Here is a 17271-nt window from a genome sequence, read left to right as displayed (position 1 = left end):
TGAAGCATATTTTCTCATAGAAACAATACTACCAAAGGTAACACTAGTGAGAAAGCTATAACTTTTTGAAGAAACCTCAGAACACATCACTAGCTCTCTGATAGTAGAGCCCTAAAAGTCGACCTGCCCTAACAGAATTCTGGCTGCCTTTACAGAAAGGTAAGGAGGAGATTAATGAGCAAAAAGGACATCATATTTCCAAGACAAAAACAGCAAAGATGAGCGGGACCTGAGGATGTTCCCCAATAGCTTATTTAACCTATAACTTTTCTAACTGCCACATTTTTAAGATAACCCTATGGGAAGGGCATTCAAATGCATGGAGACTATTTCCTGCTTTTGAACATCCAGTGGAATCCAACCCAGGAGCCTAACTTGTTTTGAATTGGAGAATAGGAGTAGACAGGAAGAGATGGGGCAGGGGGAAGGAGGATGGGTTTTTTCACATGTGATTATTTTATTTATAATACATCTATGTGGGGGATCCCTGGGTGGCTCAGCGTTTTGGCGCCTGTCTTTGGCCAGGGGCGTGATCCTGGAGTCCCGGGATCGAGTCCTGCGTCGAGCTCCAGGCATGGAGCCTGCTTCTCCCTCCTCCTGTGTCTCTGCCTCTCTCTCTCTCTATCATAAATAAACAAATAAATCTTTTAAAAATTATAATACATCTATGTGCCTGGGAGTTCTTATGCTTTTCTAATAAAATCTAAGCTGAAGAAATACAAAAGTTTAACTCCTGGCTGTTTTTGAATGACTTGGACTTGTATCACAAAATTAATTGGGTATTATTATGTTGTCTTCACAACGACCATTACCTGCATAGAAACTGACAATGTACAAAGGACGTCAATGTATAGTATTTCTTTTTTTTTATAAACATTTTTTTTAAAGATTTTATTTATTTATTCATAGAGACACACACACACACACACACAGAGGCAGAGATACAGGCAGAGGGAGAAGCAGGCTCCACACAGAGAGCATGACGTGGGACTCGATCCAGGGTCTCCAGGATCACACCCTGGGCTGCAGGCAGCGCTAAACCGCTGCACCTCCGGAGCTGCCCAATGTATAGTATTTCTTTTTATCTTGTGAAGTAAGCAGATCAGATACTACTATCTCCATTACTATCCAGGGCAGTGAAACATCAAGAAGTTGGCTGCCTTGCTCATCGAGAAAGTGGAGAAACACAGACTAATGATTCCTACAGTTTGATCCGTGTTGTATACTCACAAGGGCCTTAACCATGACACTAGACGATCCCTGTGAATTAGGGACTTTTTGACTGAGAAAGTACTCCCACTTCTACCTTATGTCCCTGCATCTTTATAAAAAGTATCCCTCGCTGTAAATAATCTTCCCTGGGACCTTGGGAACCTGAGCCTAAGAAAACATAGTTTTCCCCATTTTCAAGATGAACTTCAAAAGGTTAAACATAGAGTTACCATATGACCCAGCAATTCTACTCCTCGTTATATACACAAGAAAACTGAAAGCATGTGTCCACATAAAGTCTTTTTTTTTTTCACACAAAGTCTTGTATATGAATGTTAATAAAAGCATTATTAGTGATATAAAAAAAAAACAAAACAAAAAAACAGAAACATCTCAAATCTCTATCAACTGATGAATGGATACAAAGTTTAGTATAACCATACAAGGGAATATTTTTCAGCCATAAAAAGAAATGAAATAGTGATACCTTGCATAATATGGATGAACCTTGAAAACATTTTACTAATGTGAAGGAAGGCAGGCACAAAAAGTCACATACTGTATGATTCTTTATATGAAATGTTTGGGAAAGCCAAATACACACAGAGAGAAGGTGGATGAATGGTTTTCCAGGGTCTGGAGAGAGGGGCTAGGTAGTGGCTGTTAATAGATATGAGGTTTTTTGGGAGGGGAGATGAAAATATTATGTAACTAGCTAATGATAATTGTTGCTCAACTCAGTAAATATACCACAACTGTGGAAATATACAGTCTAGTTTTTTAAGGATTTTATTTATTTATTTGAGAGAGACAGAGAGCAAGCATGAGGAGAAGGGAAGAGCAAGAGGCAGAGGGAGAAGAAGAAGTGGGCTCCCTGTTGAGCACCTGAGTGGTCAGCCCAACATAGGGCTGAGCAGGGAGCCCAATGTAGGGCTCTATCCCAGGACCCCGGGATCAAGATCTGAGCCAAAGGCAGATGCTTAACTAACTGAGCCACACGGGTGCCCCTGAATTTGTACACTTTAAAAGGGTAAGTTACATTGTGTGCACATTAAATTTCAATAAAGCTGTTATTTAATAAAGAAGAAGAAAGAAACCTGAGCTGGGAGAGGTAACTTGTTCAGTCCTTTGCTTTTTACAAAGGCTTTTTAATGACTAAGATTCAAAGTTTAATTCAATTCAATTTAGTTAAAAGCAAATGGTTTAGGGATGCCTGGGTGGCCCAGTGGTTGAGGGTCTGCCTTTGGCTCAGGTTGTGATCCCGGGATCCTGGGATCAAGTTCCACAGGGAGTCTGCTTCTCCCTCTGCCTGTGTCTCTGCCTCTCTCTCTGTGTCTCTCACAAATAAATAATAAAAAAAGCAAATGGTTTAGAACTGATCATTTCTAAATGTTCTGTTTATTAATCCATCTTAGATTATGGGGCCCTAACATAAAGGCTTTGAGGAAGTTACCTCTAAGTAGCCCTTACCATTGAAAACTCATAGGTTCCCATGTTTTATCAAGTTAAAGTATTGTTATAATCCTTAAATAAAACAGAATACACACAATCCACTCTGTATTTTGACACAGGAAAAACAAACTCACTAGGCTACCCTGAAGAACATGCATAACTTTTGCACACCATTTTAACAAGGAAAATGCCAATCAAAGTCAATTAACTTAGTTTTCCACTCATCAGCTTTCACTTTCACTTCCTTTTTAAAAAAATATTTTATTTATTTATTCATGAGAGACATACAGAAAGAGGCAGAGACATAGACAGAGGGACAAGCAGGCTCCCTGCAAGGAGCCCGATGTGGGACTCGATCCCACGCCCTGAGCTGAAGACAGACGTCCAACTGCTGAGCCACCCAGGCATCCCTCACTTTCACTTCCATACAGGGTTTCTCCCAGTCTTCCAGAAGTTAACTGTTGATGCTTGCCTCAGAAAGCAGACTGAAAATGCTACAAAGACCTGGCTATTTTTTTCCCCTTTTGGGTTCCATAATAACCAAAACTTTCTTCTCAATAACCAAATCTCTGTTTCTAAAAGTTCAGTTTGAGAGTCTTCTAAATGCTTAAAGACTAATAATATCATTCCATTTTCTCCCCTAAAACTCAGAACCATACTGAGACCCATAGTCTACACAGCCTTTTCTTGATATAACTGACCTGATGACAAGAGAGCTAACAACAGAGTTACTACATCAGGTTGATAAATAAACCCTATCTTTGACAGCAGCAGCATGTGGATAAAGGACAGGGATTCAGATGACGCTCTGCTGTCTTCCCCTGCCATAGATACACACCCACACCACCCCCAATCCTAGAATAACAAAGTTCTATGGTCACCATCACAGTAGAGCACTGTGAACTATATAAAACCAAACCAAAACAAATAACAACTCCTCTGGACACCAAAAATAAATGGGCCAGCCAGAAATAGTGCTGTTAGAGAAGGTTAAATGAGCTCCATGGCAGAAAGGACAGCTGAACTGCACTGATACTAGGAGATCCCAAGGACTCCTAGGCTCCAAACTAGCTTCTCCATCCATTTGGCCCAACCAAGACCAGCAGGACTTGGTATTGTTTGTTCACAACTGATTCAACCCTGACAGATTATATGCTGAGCTTCTAGTATTCAGGGAGTGACATATCAATTTATGGCCTCAATTATTTTTCTAGATTTTCAATAATCCTTTCTCTATCCTTCTCTAGTAAAGAAAGTGATTTCAAATGCACAGCTAAGACTTTCTCTAAGCATAAGAGCCAAGAGCTCACAGTAATACCATGAATGATCATGGCTACAACAATAAAGCTCTGACCATGAGAAGTGGGGGGAGAGAGACACAGCCAATCTGAACCTCAATCGACACTCAACTGCTCCAGCCTTGACAACAAGCCTCCTATTTCTGAACTCACTATGCTTTTTGCTGCCTCCAGACATGGGTGGCAGCATTAGCCTGAAATGTCACAGCTCTTCACCCCCCACTCAGCTCTGACTTAACTACCTGCAACTTGCTCTTAGGACTTGACTTACATATTACTCAGTAAAGGATGCCTATCTGACCCTAAAGCCTGGCTGAGGGCTCTTCCGGAGTGCTTCCACAGCACATTGGGTACCTACTCTTATCAGAATTATCTGTTTGCCTGTCTTGCCAGTTAGAGTTAGAATTTTTCAAGAACAGGAAAGAGTTCCTTTTTTTTTCTTCCAAAAATGAAAATCATTTCACTGGTTTTTGTTGCTATTGTTTTAATGATCATAAAAGAACTACATGTGCTTGCTCCAGTTGCTCCCTTTCTCAAAGGATGACATCATCTAGAAGTTGCCCAAGCAAGAAAGCTTGCCATCATCCATACATCCAAAATACAACAACAAAGGAAGAGGCATGTCTACTCTGTACCAGGCACTACACTAATCACTATATCTAGTAGTGAATGAGACAAACCCTGTCCCTGCCATCGTGGAGCTCAGATTCTAAAGAAAAGAAAGATCTTGAACAAAGAACTCATGTTGGTTTTTTTGTTGTTTGTTTTTAAGATTTTATTTATTTACTCAAGAGAGACAGAGAGAGAGAGGCAGAGACACAGGCAGAGGGAGAAGCAGGCTTCTCGCAGGGAGCCCAATGTGAGACTCGATCCCGACCGCAGGATCAGATCCTGAGCCAAAGGCAGATGCTCAACTGGTGAGCCACCCAGGTGTCCCAAGAACTCATGTTGTTAAAGGGAAAAGTGCAAGGTACTTGGAATTTACAAGAGTGACATCCTATCTTAACCTAGCTAAGAATGGAGAGATTAATTGGTGGAAGGTCATCTTCAGGCTGCTTCTTTTTCAGTGGCTCTGCAACCAGTCAATAGCTTAGCCCTGCCACTTCTGCTTTTGCAGTCTCGTTCTCTTTCATCTGTCCATCTCTCCCACTCCTACACTGTCAGCACCACCAGCTGCTGCCCAGAATACTGTCACAGCCTCCTAACTGTCCTCTCTGCCTTAGACTTTGCTCCTCCAATCCAGAATCCATGCAGAAGCCAAAGGAAGTTCTCTAAAAGGAAAATCCAATCAGGTCACCTTCCTCTACACAACCTTTCAGCCATTCTCCATTGAGCTCCGTTAACATTTAAAAGCCTCTACATAACTTGCAAGGCCCTACATGCTGGCTTCTCTCTTTCTCTAGTCTCAAGACACTTCTCCACATTCCTTGCACCCAAGCCCTAAGGCATTTTAACTCGGTAAGGTTCTTTCTCAGCTGAATCTGGATTCTTGCTATTTTCACTGCAAGGAACATTCTTCTTTCTCCCATCCCCAGCCCATATTAGTGGCTGATTCTTATTCCTCCTTTGAGAATCTTGGTTAGATGTAGCCTTCTTTAAGAAACTTTCTCTGAACCCTCCCACCCCCTCTTACTGAGTTAGGATCCCCAGCTATATTGTGTAGCATCCTTTATTTCTAGGGTAACAGTCATTATATTTGTTGTAATTGGTTAATCTGTAAAGTCTAAGAGGGCAGGGACCCTGTTTGCTTATTATTGTATCTGCAGTGTTTAAGACATTATGTTGTATATAGTAAGAACTCTGGAAATATTGGTTAAGGGCTCAGATAAAATGAAAACATAATTAAAAATTTGGGGGGATCCCTGGGTGGCGCAGCGGTTTAGTGCCTGCCTTTGGCCCGGGGCGCGATCCTGGAGACCCGGGATGGAATCCCACGTCGGGCTCCCGGTGCATGGAGCCTGCTTCTCCCTCTGCCTGTGTCTCTGCCTCTCTCTCTCTCTGAATAAAGAAATAAATAAATCTTAAAAAAAAAAATAAATAAAGACTGGTTTGGCAATTCCTCTAATCTTGTGATGTTTCTCCCACTGTTGCCTTAGATGCTATTTCAACTAAATCCTGTGTAATTTAAATTTCTTCTGCTCCTCATCAGATTGCACAGCTCTTTGAGAATGGTAACTACTCTACATCCTCTATAGCACTCAGAATCATTCCTTTTACTCAAGAGTTAAGGAAAAGAAAAAAAAAGATTGATCTGATACATAATCTTTGGTAATGTTGCTTAGGAATGAAAACGCTTCAAAAGTTCTATAGAATGACTATGGAATCCCTCTGAAAAGTCATGTTTAAAAAGAAAAAAAATTTAGGGTGTCTGGCTGGCTCAGTTGGTAGAGCATGTGTCTCTTTACCTTGGGGTTGTGAGCTTGAGCCCCACATTGGGTATAGAGATTACTTAAAAATAAAATCTTTTAAAAACAAAAGAAAAAGAGGGGCACCTAGGTGGCTCAGTCGATTAGGCCTCTGACTTTTAATTTCCAGGTCATGATCTCAAGGGTCATGAGATCAAGCCCTGCATGGGGTTCCATGCTGGGTGTGGAACCAGCTTAAGATCCTCTATCTCCTTCTCCCTCTGCCCCTCCCCCCTCCTTGCCCCAGTTCAAGGGCTTGCACATGCTCTCTCTCTGAAAGGAAGAAAGAAAGAAAGAAAGGAAGAAAGAAAGAAAGAAAGAAAGAAAGAAAGAGAAAGAAGAAAGAAAGAAAGAAAGAAAGAAAGAAAGAAAGAAAGAAAGAAAAAGAAGAAAGAAAGAAAGAAAGAACGAAAGAGAAAGAAAGAAAGAAAGAAAGAAAGAAAGAAAGAAAGAAAGAAAGAAAGAAAGAATGAATTCTGTGCTTATGGTTGCTCAAAGTTTAGGACTGCCCCTGCCTTTCCTTGTTCATCCAACAATTTTTTGAATGTCTCAAGACGCCAATGAAAATAAAACCAGTATGCTTGGGGCACTGTGGTTTGGGGAGCATAGATGTCATTTTTCTTTTTTCTGTTTTTTAAATGAGAGTGTATGTCAACAGATACATTCCTTTCCCAAGGTCATAATGACAAAGAAACAACTGAAGAGGCACTGGGAATGGCTGGCCCTAAAAAGCAGCAGGGACGTGAGCCAGATTCACCTCATCTAGACTAGGAAGCCCATACTGTGATAACTCAGATCTTCTAAAAGGTAGAATAGCCCCTTTTAGCGCTTTTTTTTTTCCCCTCTCTCTCCACAGACTTCAAGATCCAAGTGGAAAAATTTGCCAGCATGGGTGGGGCCTCAACAGGCTGAATCACTGTGGTTGGGTTGAGACTGCCAGAGAAAGCTGGCTTCAGACTGCTGCTAGGCAAACACTGCAGCTGGCTTTGCTGGCATTTTCATGTTAAAGACGGCATTATTAGAAAATGAGTAAACATGAGAAGGCGGTGGAGGCCGCCCCTAGAACTTACAGCCACAGACCCCACACCCCTCTATGAATTTTATTTAGGAAATGCCATTTTGATTCTATCTGTAAAACCAAACTGTACACATTCCACTAATGTAGCCTCTTCTCTGAATGGTCCTTTCATTTTCCAAGAACCTTGAGAATCACTGGGGTTGTCCTGGCTCAGCCACTTTATACCTGTGCAGCTTTATACAAGTTATTTGAGGCTTGGTGTCCTCACAGGTCTAATGGATATAGTAACATCTATCTCATCAGTTAGGAAAATGAACTGAAAAACAGATGAAATAAAATATGTTAAGTTTCTCAAAAAAGTGCCTGGTATATAAGGAACACCAAAAAAAATACTATTTATTATTGTTAGTTACTGTTACTATCTTAATAACCCTGGTCAAATATTTCAAAAAGTCTCTTACTTTACATTACAATTTTATCATCCCATTAAGTGAAACACTGTCTTCCTTTAAACCTATCATTAAAAACAAACATACTTTTCTTGATTCTCAGTTTTTCATCTTGGCAAATCAATTAACACAGCAATATCCAAAGGAGATTTACAGTTTACTTAGAGAAGACAGCACCACCCTCTGCTCCTCTAAGTAGGAAGAGCTCATGGTTCCAGTCGAGTTACCTGCATACTTTTGCCAAGTATGCTCCCCAGTTTAGAAAGTACTCACTATTTTGGGTCACAAAAATAATGAATTTTTTAGGACCATGTTAGGGGACATTGGGTAGGTCTCTTTGTTTCTCTTTGTGCCTTACTTCTTGTAAAGTAAGTACCTCTTGTAAATTGGGATGGTAATTATGTTTCTTCCCAGGGTCGTGGTGAGCATGAAATGAGACAATAATGCACACACTCGGAGCAGCACCCGGAATGCAGAAAGTGACTGGCGTATGCTAGTTTTTATTACCCACATGCTGCTCTGATTTCACTCATCCCAAATATGCCAGAAGTGGGGTGGGGGTGGTGACCCATGAGATAGCACATGGCAAGGATGCTGTATGGGAAAGTCATTCTGACTCAATAACTGTCAGGGCTTATCATTATGGTACATACAGTCTATGACACTAAGAAAATCACAATTCCTATGAGCCCTGGCAATGACCTTTCTGACAAAAAAGGTATGTCGTTGTCTCATTGTTATTTATTACCTGACACACAGAGAGAGATGTAAAATATCCCTTGCTGGCCTTTTCTCTGTGCCCTCCCTTGGTTTCTGTCAGTGGTTCCCAGTCCTGAGAAAGTGAGGACTAATCCTCCATCTTCTACCAGGCTGCAGAGGGAAAGGACTTGGAAAGGTCACATCTGAGAAGTCAGCTGAACTCTTCTGCGTGGTGCCATCCTGTTCATTTCCCTCTGCCCTTCCACCCCACCCCTCACTCTTTCTGTCAGCAGAGGTGGCTCCCTCACTTCTCTGCTACAAATCACCTCTCAATCAAAAGGAATACACCTGCTTTGAGGGGGCAGTGCAGCTCTGCTTGCTTGTTCTGCACTGCAGCAGATGCAAAAGGTGAAAAAAAGAGGAGGGGTTGTTAGCACTCCCCTTCCTACCACCAGCACCACACAGCTGTTAGGAGTTTTAGTCTTCAAAACCACTTAATATTCCCACAGGCTCTCTGTGTCTTTAAAAAACAAACAAAACAAAGCCCCACAACAGTATCCATGACAACTGAGTTAAAAAAAAATCCACCAATACTAAGAGTAGGCTCTTTAATACTCAGCCACAGTTCATATGAGCATGTTCTTTGTCCACAGGACTAACTGGCAGGATGTATATTAGGTCCTTGTGAAACATCTCTATTCACAAATTATGGGGGTAAACCCATGTCAACACCACTCTATGCCCCTTTTTGGAACATGGAATTATATTATTTTATGTCAAAAGCTATCAATCCAAGAATGAAAGGAAGCCACCTATCTGAGCACCTATTTACACAGTACTCATGTGTGGCCTGAACCTTGGGCAAACCCCCAGGGGGCACCAAAGAGCTATTTCTTTTTTTAGCACCCTGGGATGTAAGAAATCCTGTGTGCTCTTTCCAGGTCATATAAATCCCAATAGACAAGTTCTATTGTACAGACTTCCTGGGATCAATCCAGGGCACAGGGAGGTGGGGACTTGTATTACATTATCAGTAATTTGGCTCTTGGCCAAATCTAAGGATAAACATCTCAAGACACACAGTACTTCAAGAGTTGAATCAGAAGTTTCAAGCAACAGGGACGCCTGGGTGGCTCAGCAGTTGAGCATCTGCCTTTGGCTCAGCACCTGATACCAGAATCCCAGGATCAAGTCCCACCCACACTGGGCTCCCTGAATGGAGCCTGCTTCTCCCTCAGCCTGTGTCTCTGCCTCTTTTTGTGTTTCTCATGAATAAATAAGTAAAATCTTAAAAAAAAGTTTCAAGCAACAACGTCAGATTCTTTCTGAGAAGCAAATGATTGTGGCTGAGGCCACCTTATACTGCAGACAGTATCCAGACATGTAGAGTGGTCCAAGCCAGCCACCGAGAATATAATGCCAGCTGACTGGACTAGGTCTCCTGGGCTCACTATGGTCATTACAGATTCATTACAGATTCTCAGGGTACCATTTACACTTCCTAATTTGGGCACTCGGGTAGCTCAGGTCCTTAAGCATCCAACTCTTGACTTTGGCTCAGGTCACGATCTCAGGTTTGTGAATTGAGCCTTGTGTCAGGCTCTATGCTGGGCAGAGTGCCTGCTTAAGATTCTCATTCTCCTTCTGCCCCTCTACCCAGGCTCACACACACACACACACACACACACACACACACACACACACTTTCTCTCTCTCTCTCTCTCTCTCTCTCTAAAAACAGCAGCAACAACAACAAAACTTCCTAACTGATTGGAAAAGTAAACCAGGGATAAAAATGGAAAGACAGAATCACTGGTACAGGCAATTGTCCATGAATCAGAGTATTTGTACATGCATTCATTGGGACATATACTCTTAAAAAAGACATCATTATGGTTAGAATGTCCATAATCCAGACTAAGCCATGGGTCATATTTTTATGAGACATCACTATCCCTTGATGCTCCTTCTAATCGGGATAACAATTATCCACCCACATGACTTACCTTCTCAAAGTCTCGAAGAGCCTGGGTCTGCACCTGAGGGGGTTTTTCAAATGCTCTCAAGGAAGGCGTCTGTCCAAAGAAGGCCTTTTCACCACTTCGCCAGATCTGTGATTGCACTGGAGGGCCTCGATCTTTAGTGTCACTAAGAAAAGCTGCCAATAAAAGAGAACAACAAAACACTTTCTATAACAGTAGCATGATGATCATTCTAACTGGCACAATCCAGCAGAATTTGGTTTCTGCAAAATACAAACCACTTCTGGGCCACATGGAAACAGTTCACATAAAGTAGCCTGTGATTGAGCATATTAATAGTGGTCCCCAGTGAAACACACCAGTTTATGTCTGTGCCTCTTTATGATTTGATACTCCTGCCACCCCATCAAGAGGTGTAGTCTCTTTCTTTAGCCTTTGGATCTGGGTTGGCTTAGTGAATTGCTTTGACCAAGAGAATATAATGAAAATGTCACTGTATGAATTCTAGAAATTAAGTCTTTGAGAGGACATTCATTTCTGTCCTTGCCTTCTTAGAACCTCAAGACCACTCTACTGTGAAGTACCCGAGTTTACCCTCCTGGAGGAGAAAAGGCCAAGTACAGAGGGAATGGAGATGCCCCAACTGACAGCCAGTCCACTGGCTGCCAGGTATGTGAATTAAGCCATCCTGGAACCTCACAGCCCCAATCAAGCTCTCAAAAAATTGTAGCTATTTGAGTGATCCCAAGTGAGACCAACAGAGGAAATGCCCAGCTTACCAACATACAAGATATAAATTATTGTTGTTTTAAGCTCTAGGCGGGCAAACTTTTCCTGAAAGGGCCAGATAGTAAATATATTAGGCTCATGTGTCATACCATCTCTGTCAAAACTACTCAGCTCTGCCCTTGGAGCCCAAAGCAGGTGCAGACAATATGTAAATGAATGAGCACAATTGTGTTGCTATAAAACTTTATTTATAAAAACTGACAGTTGGCTCATGGGCTATAGTTTGCTGACTCCTGTTTCTTTTTCTTTTTTTATTTTTATTTATGATAGTCACAGAGAGAGAGAGAGAGAGAGAGGCAGAGACATAGGCAGAGGGAGAAGCAGGCTCCATGCACCGGGAGCCTGATGTGGGATTCGATCCCGGGTCTCCAGGATCACGCCCTGGGCCAAAGGCAGGCGCTAAACCGCTGCACCACCCAGGGATCCCTGACTCCTGTTTCAAGCCACTAAGTTTTAGGGCAGTTTGCCATATGACAAAAAAATGACTGAAATAGCTTCCCTCTCTCTCTCTCTCTCTCTCTCTCTGTCTCTCAAATCAAGCTACTAGCTAAGAAGTATCTCTACAAAGCTCTCTCTAGAAAATTTTTCAGATTATCATTTAGGAATACTAGCAATTATTACAACCAACATCTTTAACATGTATTATAGGCTACAAATTATCTTCACACAGATTATTTTGTTTATAAAGTTACTACCACAAGTGAAATAGACTGATGTGATTATGAAATCCATTTTACTATCGAGTAAATAAAAGTTCAGAAAGTGTACTTGATCAAGATCACGTTGCTAAAAAGTGGCAGAACCATGCCAGTCAGTGCTCTCCCCACTCAACCATCCTGGCTATATGCTAATACTGTAAAATCTTAGCAGCAAAAGAATTGTAACAGGTCTAAGAGTCAGGGGAAAACAGGGAAGGGGTAGAGATGCAATCATTCTATTCATCAAAGGAAGAACTGCCCTGAGAGAAACTAGTGAGGATGAAGTTGCTGTTAACCCTCTGCCTGCATTTGAGAAGTAACATTGTGAAAAAGCAAGAAATTGGGACTTCCTTTAAGCGTAGTACACAGAAGACATTGGATTGAGGTGGGTTTAAGATTGTAGACTCAGGTAAAAGAAATAGAAAAATACATCTTTTCTTTCTTGGTTGACAGAAGGAAGCAATGACCCTTTATAATTGCACTTTTTTTTTTTTTAAGTCAGAGAGAATGACAGCCATTGCAATCCACTGAACTCCACAGACAGCCTCAGTGTCAGTAAGAGCAAAATGAGCTGTGGGTCACTCTGCGCCTCACTGAGGAAAAATTAACTAGACACACGCTTTTGAACAAAGGATACAAGAAGCAAAATGTCATCACATGCTTTTTCTGTCCTTTCCTTTTTTTTTCTTTTCTCTTTCCTTCCTTCCTCTTACATTCTTGTCTCCTTTGTCAAAAATTAATTAACCATATATGCAGGGACACCGAAAGCAAAGGCACCAAATGCAAAAATAAATAAGCAGGACTACATCAAAATAAAAGGCTTCTGCTCACAAAGGTAACAATTAAGAATGAAAAAGCAAGCCACGGGATGGGAGCAAACATCCTTCACTCCCTCCTTCCTTTTCTTTCTGCAAACTTGCCAGAATGAGCACAAAAAGAGGTCTCCTTTGGAGTCAATAGACTCAGAATTTTTTCTCTAAGAAAAGAAAGAAAAACAGGAGCAAGAGAAAAAAGGATCAGGAAGATGATGGTAAGGAGAAAAATGAAGAAGATAAAGTATGATGTAGAAGAAAACAAGCATGAGAAATAGGATGATTCCAGTGCAGCTTTTTTTTTTCTTGTCCAAAAGTATTTAACTCCCCATTACGCCACTGATTTTATTTTATTTTATTTTATTTTATTTTATTTTATTTTATTTTATTTTATTTTATTTATTTTTTTTTTTTTTACACGCCACTGATTTTAAAGAAAAAAGGAACATTGCAATGTAAGGGCTGTATAACTTGCTTTTAAACTGGACACTGTACAGTGTCTTCATTTGTGTAAAATTAATACAGTATCAGGTATATCTTTCGATAGCCCTGTCTTCAGTAGTATTTTCTTCTTGCCCAGTAGAAGATAGGGGGTTTAAGTCAGAACAGAAATTTAAAGCAGGTTTTATTGGCGCATGGCACAAATTAGTTATGAATAGAGATAGTGTTTTTTCATATTCAGTTGTTTTTGATTCAGCTTGTACAAAATAATTGTTCTGTTACTTACATACCACTTTATGATTGCAAATTAATAATAATTATAGTAATGTTGCATCTGTTTTGTTGATACTCTGATTATTTCTAAGTTAACGCAAATGCTCTACTAAAGGGAAATTGGAAAGAATTATTTCTCCCACATTTAAGTGAAACTAAACAGGCTATCGAATGGAAGATATTTTGAATAAATAGAACAATACATTATAGTTAGATTAGTGGAATGTGATGGAATAAGAGTCTTTTGAAACTTGGATATGAATCCTGACCACTTGCAAATTGTGGGAGTTTAGGCAAATCTCTTAACTTGGCTGAACCTCATTGCCTTGGTAAAAATGGGAATAACAATACTGCCTCACAGAGCTTCTATATGGATAATATAGAAATAATAAATATATGGAAATGATAAATGAAAGCACTCAGCCTAATATCTTGCCTGTAGTAGGCATCATCTCTACCCTTTGATTTTTACCTCAAAATGGGAGGATCCTGATTTTCAAAATGAGTATGGTAGATCCTTGGAATTTGTAGATTTAACAACCACAACTACAAGTTCTAATTTCAAGTGACTCTGAAATCCTTAACACGTTCAAATTAAAAACTTTTTCCATGTTGTCATATGAACCATCTGTGCTTCAAGGCTGGTATGAAAAAAGCAAATCACTTAGCAAAGTAAGTAGAATCCTTAAATAATTAAAAGTCTTTGTGAAAAACATTCCCCAAAAGAGACTTATCTTCACTTTGGTTTCATAATTCAAGTGGATCCCTGGCTAATGATATGATATTATTATGAATACATTAATAATATTAATAATATTTGCTGGGTGCTTATTCCTTGATAAACTGTACAAAGAGCTCCTCTCACTTAATCTCACTTATGAGGTTGACACTATTATTGTACCCATCTTAATGGTATATGAGGAGAGATTTCATCTTAGTGGCAGAATCTATTTTAATCTTTTTACAAGAGACTTTAACTTTGCAATTACAGAATCCTTAAAAGCATGAAGAGTTCACATAAGTATTTTGATTATAATCGTACTGCACTGTGCTGGGAAGGCAGGAATCTGTGTTACAGCGATATGTGCAAGTCTGGAAATTGACAGAAAGTCTGAGAAAATTACCATGATGACTTTAAAGGGTCTCTAATTTAAGGGGAATTATGATCAGCAAGAAATCAAGAATTTATCAAGGTAAGGCCCAGGGCCTCCTTACCTGCTGCATGACTTGTTCTGGGTACCATCTCCCCTTCATCCTCTGCAAAGTAATCTCTGTGGAGAGAAACATATTGTTAATTAATGAGAGACTACCCCACATGGTCCCCCATCCCTGGGGTGGCAAGACACCTGTGTTCTGTTTTATTTCTCCACAAGTATTCATTAAGCTCCTACTATGTACAATGGCCGTGTTCAGTGTGGGAGATACAAATACAAACCCCACAGGAAGGGCTTCCATCCTCAATAAATACATGTAAAGATAGCCATTGGATAAACAATTTCATTATGAGGGAACAGCAAAGACCCCAAATTGGGAAGGAAGTTAAAACTGATAGAAGAACAGAGAAAACCAGCGTTGCCACCAGACCATGCAAGACCTTGTGGGATGGGGTAAGGATACTGAGTTTTATGTAAAGGGCAGAGGGAAACTACTGAAGGATTTTAAATGAGGGAGTGAGTGGTAAATGACCAGATTTAGCTTTTAAATAGATCATTCTGGGATGCCTGGGTGGCTCAGCGGTTAGGCGTCTGCCTTTGGCTCAGGGCATGATCCTGGACTCCCGGGATCGAGTCCCACATCAGGCTTCCTGCATGGAGCCTGCTTCTCCCTCTACCTGTCTCTGTGTCTCTCATAAATAAATAAATAAATAAAATCTTTAAAAATAAAATAGAATAAATAGATGATAGATAGATAGATAGATAGATAGATAGATAGATCATTCTGGCTGCTGAGTGAGACCTGTGGAGGGAATCCAAGTGGTGGGAAAGAGCAAGAAGTTATGATAGTTTTAACTAAGAAAAGACAGTGGAGATGGAGATAAGCAGAAAACCTCAAGGTATGAGTAGGAAGTAGAACTGACTCAGAAAACTTGGAAACCAGATAGTCTAATAATGGTAATGTTAAAAATACCATGGTTCAGTAGCAAGAGATGTCTGTGCCCAGCACAGTGAAAGTCACCATCCTTAGCACAGGAGGGAAAATTTTTTTCAAAATATAGTCAACAAGTTACTTGTCAAGCACCTACTATGTTTTTAGGCACTGTTTTAAGCACCGTGAATATGGCAGTAAACACAACAGACAAAAATGCCTACACTCATGGAACTTAAGGGGAAATGAATAAATAAACTATGGAGAGTAATTATAAAAAATTGAAGAAAGGAATGGAGAGAAGGAGTGCTGGAGGTATGGCAAGGAGGAAGGGTTTGACATTTTCAGTAGGCAGGATTTCTCTGAGAAGCAATAGGGGTAGTCATGGGGGTACTGGGGCAAAGAGTCTTCTAAGTAGAGAACATTAAATACAAAGGCTCACAGGAAGGAGCATGCCAGAGTGTCTGGGAGCAGAAGGGAGGCCAATATGGCTGGGCAGAGTGAGCACATGGTGAGGAACCAGTAGGAGGTGAGGTCTAGGAAGTAATGGGAAGGCTGTGTAAGGGGTCAGATTGTATAAGGCCTTTCAGGCTGTTGAGAAGCATTTAGCCACTGGAATCTTGTGAGTCAAAAAGAGGGGTGACCTGAGTGCTGAATGTTTTAAAAGGCCTGGCTATTACTTTGACAACAGACTGTTTGGGTGGGGAAGGCTGAAACAGAGAGCGGATTGCAATAATCTTACAGAGAGATGCTTTCAACATCCCATTTATTCCTTAAACTCTTGGGTACACCCAGTTCGTTGTTTCAAAAAGAGTTCTGCAGACAGAGATTGAGAGGGCTTCTCTTTTTCAAAGCCAGAAGACACTCACAGGGTGGCAGGAGAGAGATTGACATTTGTTTAGAAATTGCCGTTCTTCCTTCTGGGCCTCAGGGCTGGATGTTGGCATGAATCTTCACTTTGTTAAGTTCCAGATGGACATCAAAGTCCCAGACAAGGCACAATGGACTACACACACACACACACACACACACACACACACACACACACCACTTGGTGACTTTTTTATTATTCAAAAGCAGATCTCTAGGTCATCTGCCTCTTTCCTGTCACTACCTCTCATTAGAAACTTTCCCTGAGAGTGGAACAGCTAAAGAGATGAAGGTACTGGGATCCCTGGGTGGCGCAGCGGTTTAGCGCCTGCCTTTGGCCCAGGGCGCGATCCTGGAGATCCGGGATCGAATCCCACATCAGGCTCCTGGTGCATGGAGCCTGCTTCTCCCTCTGCCTGCGTCTCTGCCTCTCTCTCTCTCTCTCTCTGTGACTATCATAAATAAAAAAAAAAAAAATAAATAAAATAAAATAAAAATAAAAAAAAAAGAGATGAAGGTACTACTTACGAATACCTCACTGTTGAGATAAAGTAAGGGAAGGATGTTGAAGCCATCAGCCAGAACAATGTCTTGAAACATTTCTGGGGAGAAAACCTACACTCAGCTGCTGCTGTTCAGCAATTGAATGGATTCCTTTGTACTAAGCCTGCAGACTCAGGCCAGTAAGTGTGCATCTGCCATCAGGAACACGGTTATCCCTCAGGCCAAGTTCAGCCAGCCAACCTGCTTCTATTTGGTCAGCATGAGGCTGACCCACTTCTAGGTTC

At 40.8% G+C, this 17271-nt stretch overlaps 1 protein-coding gene across 45 annotated transcripts in view; it reads right to left on the bottom strand.

The window, feature by feature from the left end:
* The window catches only part of LOC112912050 (myomegalin-like), a 224455-nt gene that overhangs the window by 147049 nt on the left and 60135 nt on the right, over positions 1 to 17271 (bottom strand). For all 45 annotated transcript variants that reach the window (XR_012003055.1, XR_012003056.1, XM_072766730.1 and 42 more), the window contains exons 2-3: positions 14744 to 14799; positions 10540 to 10691 (exon numbers count right to left, since the gene is read on the bottom strand). Coding sequence is in view for 43 of the 45 variants with exons in the window: in XM_072766730.1 (XP_072622831.1) it covers positions 10540 to 10691; positions 14744 to 14799 (208 nt within the window). In the remaining 2 variants the exon portion in view is untranslated. The remainder of the gene's footprint in view (positions 1 to 10539; positions 10692 to 14743; positions 14800 to 17271) is intronic.

The sequence above is a fragment of the Vulpes vulpes genome, chromosome 8 (genome assembly GCF_048418805.1).
Source record: "Vulpes vulpes isolate BD-2025 chromosome 8, VulVul3, whole genome shotgun sequence".
Lineage (NCBI taxonomy): Eukaryota > Metazoa > Chordata > Mammalia > Carnivora > Canidae > Vulpes > Vulpes vulpes.
Note: the sequence above shows the minus strand (reverse complement) of the source record. Positions and strands in the feature narration are given on the sequence as shown.